General features: G+C 38.7%; 1 protein-coding gene across 1 annotated transcript; it reads right to left on the reverse strand.

Moving 5' to 3' along the window:
- LOC133692967 (shikimate kinase 3, chloroplastic-like) lies at positions 1–859 on the reverse strand. The gene is made up of 4 exons (XM_062114150.1): positions 812–859; positions 561–615; positions 399–471; positions 1–181 (listed from the first exon to the last, which is right to left on the reverse strand). Exons 1-4 carry the CDS (start codon positions 857–859, stop codon positions 1–3), a joined length of 357 nt encoding a protein of 118 aa, XP_061970134.1.
- Between the last annotated feature and the right edge of the window lie 411 nt (positions 860–1270).

Below are 1270 nucleotides of genomic sequence, written 5' to 3' on the forward strand. Positions count from 1 at the left end.
TTATAACCCTCCCCCCTGAGTGGTTACTAAGCCAGGCAGCAAAAAGTACAATGCAGAGGAGATGATAAGGACATTGTTTACATGCAAACAAACCTCATTGTCTCTGAAGACACTCTCACCATGCTGCTGAAATATTTGAGCCACTGAGATTTCTCCAACAGCTTGTTCGACATAGGTGCCACTGGAAAACCAGCAAAAATTTATAAATGTTTTGAAAACAAGAATGATAGAAATACGAAGTGCCTATCTAGTAAAATCTATTTTCTTCATGATGCCTGGCAATCCCAATGCAGACAACTTATACTGGCAAAACACGAAGTAATAAATCATGAGAGTCCGAGCTAGATGTACTCGAGGGAAATTAATGTAGATATGGCAGAGGTAGTCAAGGAACAAACCTATCTACAAAAGCATAACCAAGAGCCTCCGACGAAACCTTGCCGACGGTTGTTTTTCCACAGCCCATCATTCCTGCGTTTACACGCTATATCGAGTTAAAAAAGGAAAAAGGGCTGTATCCCGGCCCCGGAAAGGAGTTCGAATCTAGAGAGGGAGCTAACCAATCAGAAATATACAGCAGCTATTTAAGCATGGGACAAGCTCTTTCGCCTTTTTCTGCAATAATACAGCAATCCAATCATACAAATTCCAACAAGTCTTATGTCAGCTATAGCTCAATGTCTAGCTAGGTCTCAAAGTTAGATACATTTTACTGCTGCATGCACATATAGAATTCCTAAATCATCATTTCCACAACATAAAATATTTAATTTGTCAAGCTCCATGCACAGGCTCAGAGAACATCCCTTACCTTCAACAACCTTTCATCGAAAAATGCATAAAGATCTCCTGATTCCATTCTAGGAGCTACAAAACACGCAGGGTCAAGAAGAAAAGTCATAAAAGACAGCTTAATCTGGTATATTTTACAGATATGAGAATAATATTTATGGAACTAATCGACAAACAAAGCAAGTACTTCTACACAACACAGAAAATAGCTATAAAAAATTCCACATTCTCAAACAGTACTCCAATCTCTTCAGTGAAATACAACTCAAGTTAATGCCACTGTAGAATTAAATCATGTTGTCTATATATACACTGAAAACATGTGAAGTAAGTCAGAATGCTACTGTCATAGTTAATCATGCATCTTCTTGCCATGCGGCATTGTATGAGTATTAGAGGAGGATGGCAAAATCTGTAAGAAATAATGTAACTGGTGCAAAGTTGCAGTTCTTTGGGCTGCATCCACGTCGAGCACTGG

This window comes from Populus nigra, chromosome 4, assembly GCF_951802175.1.
Source record: "Populus nigra chromosome 4, ddPopNigr1.1, whole genome shotgun sequence".
In the NCBI taxonomy this organism is placed as follows: domain Eukaryota; kingdom Viridiplantae; phylum Streptophyta; class Magnoliopsida; order Malpighiales; family Salicaceae; genus Populus; species Populus nigra.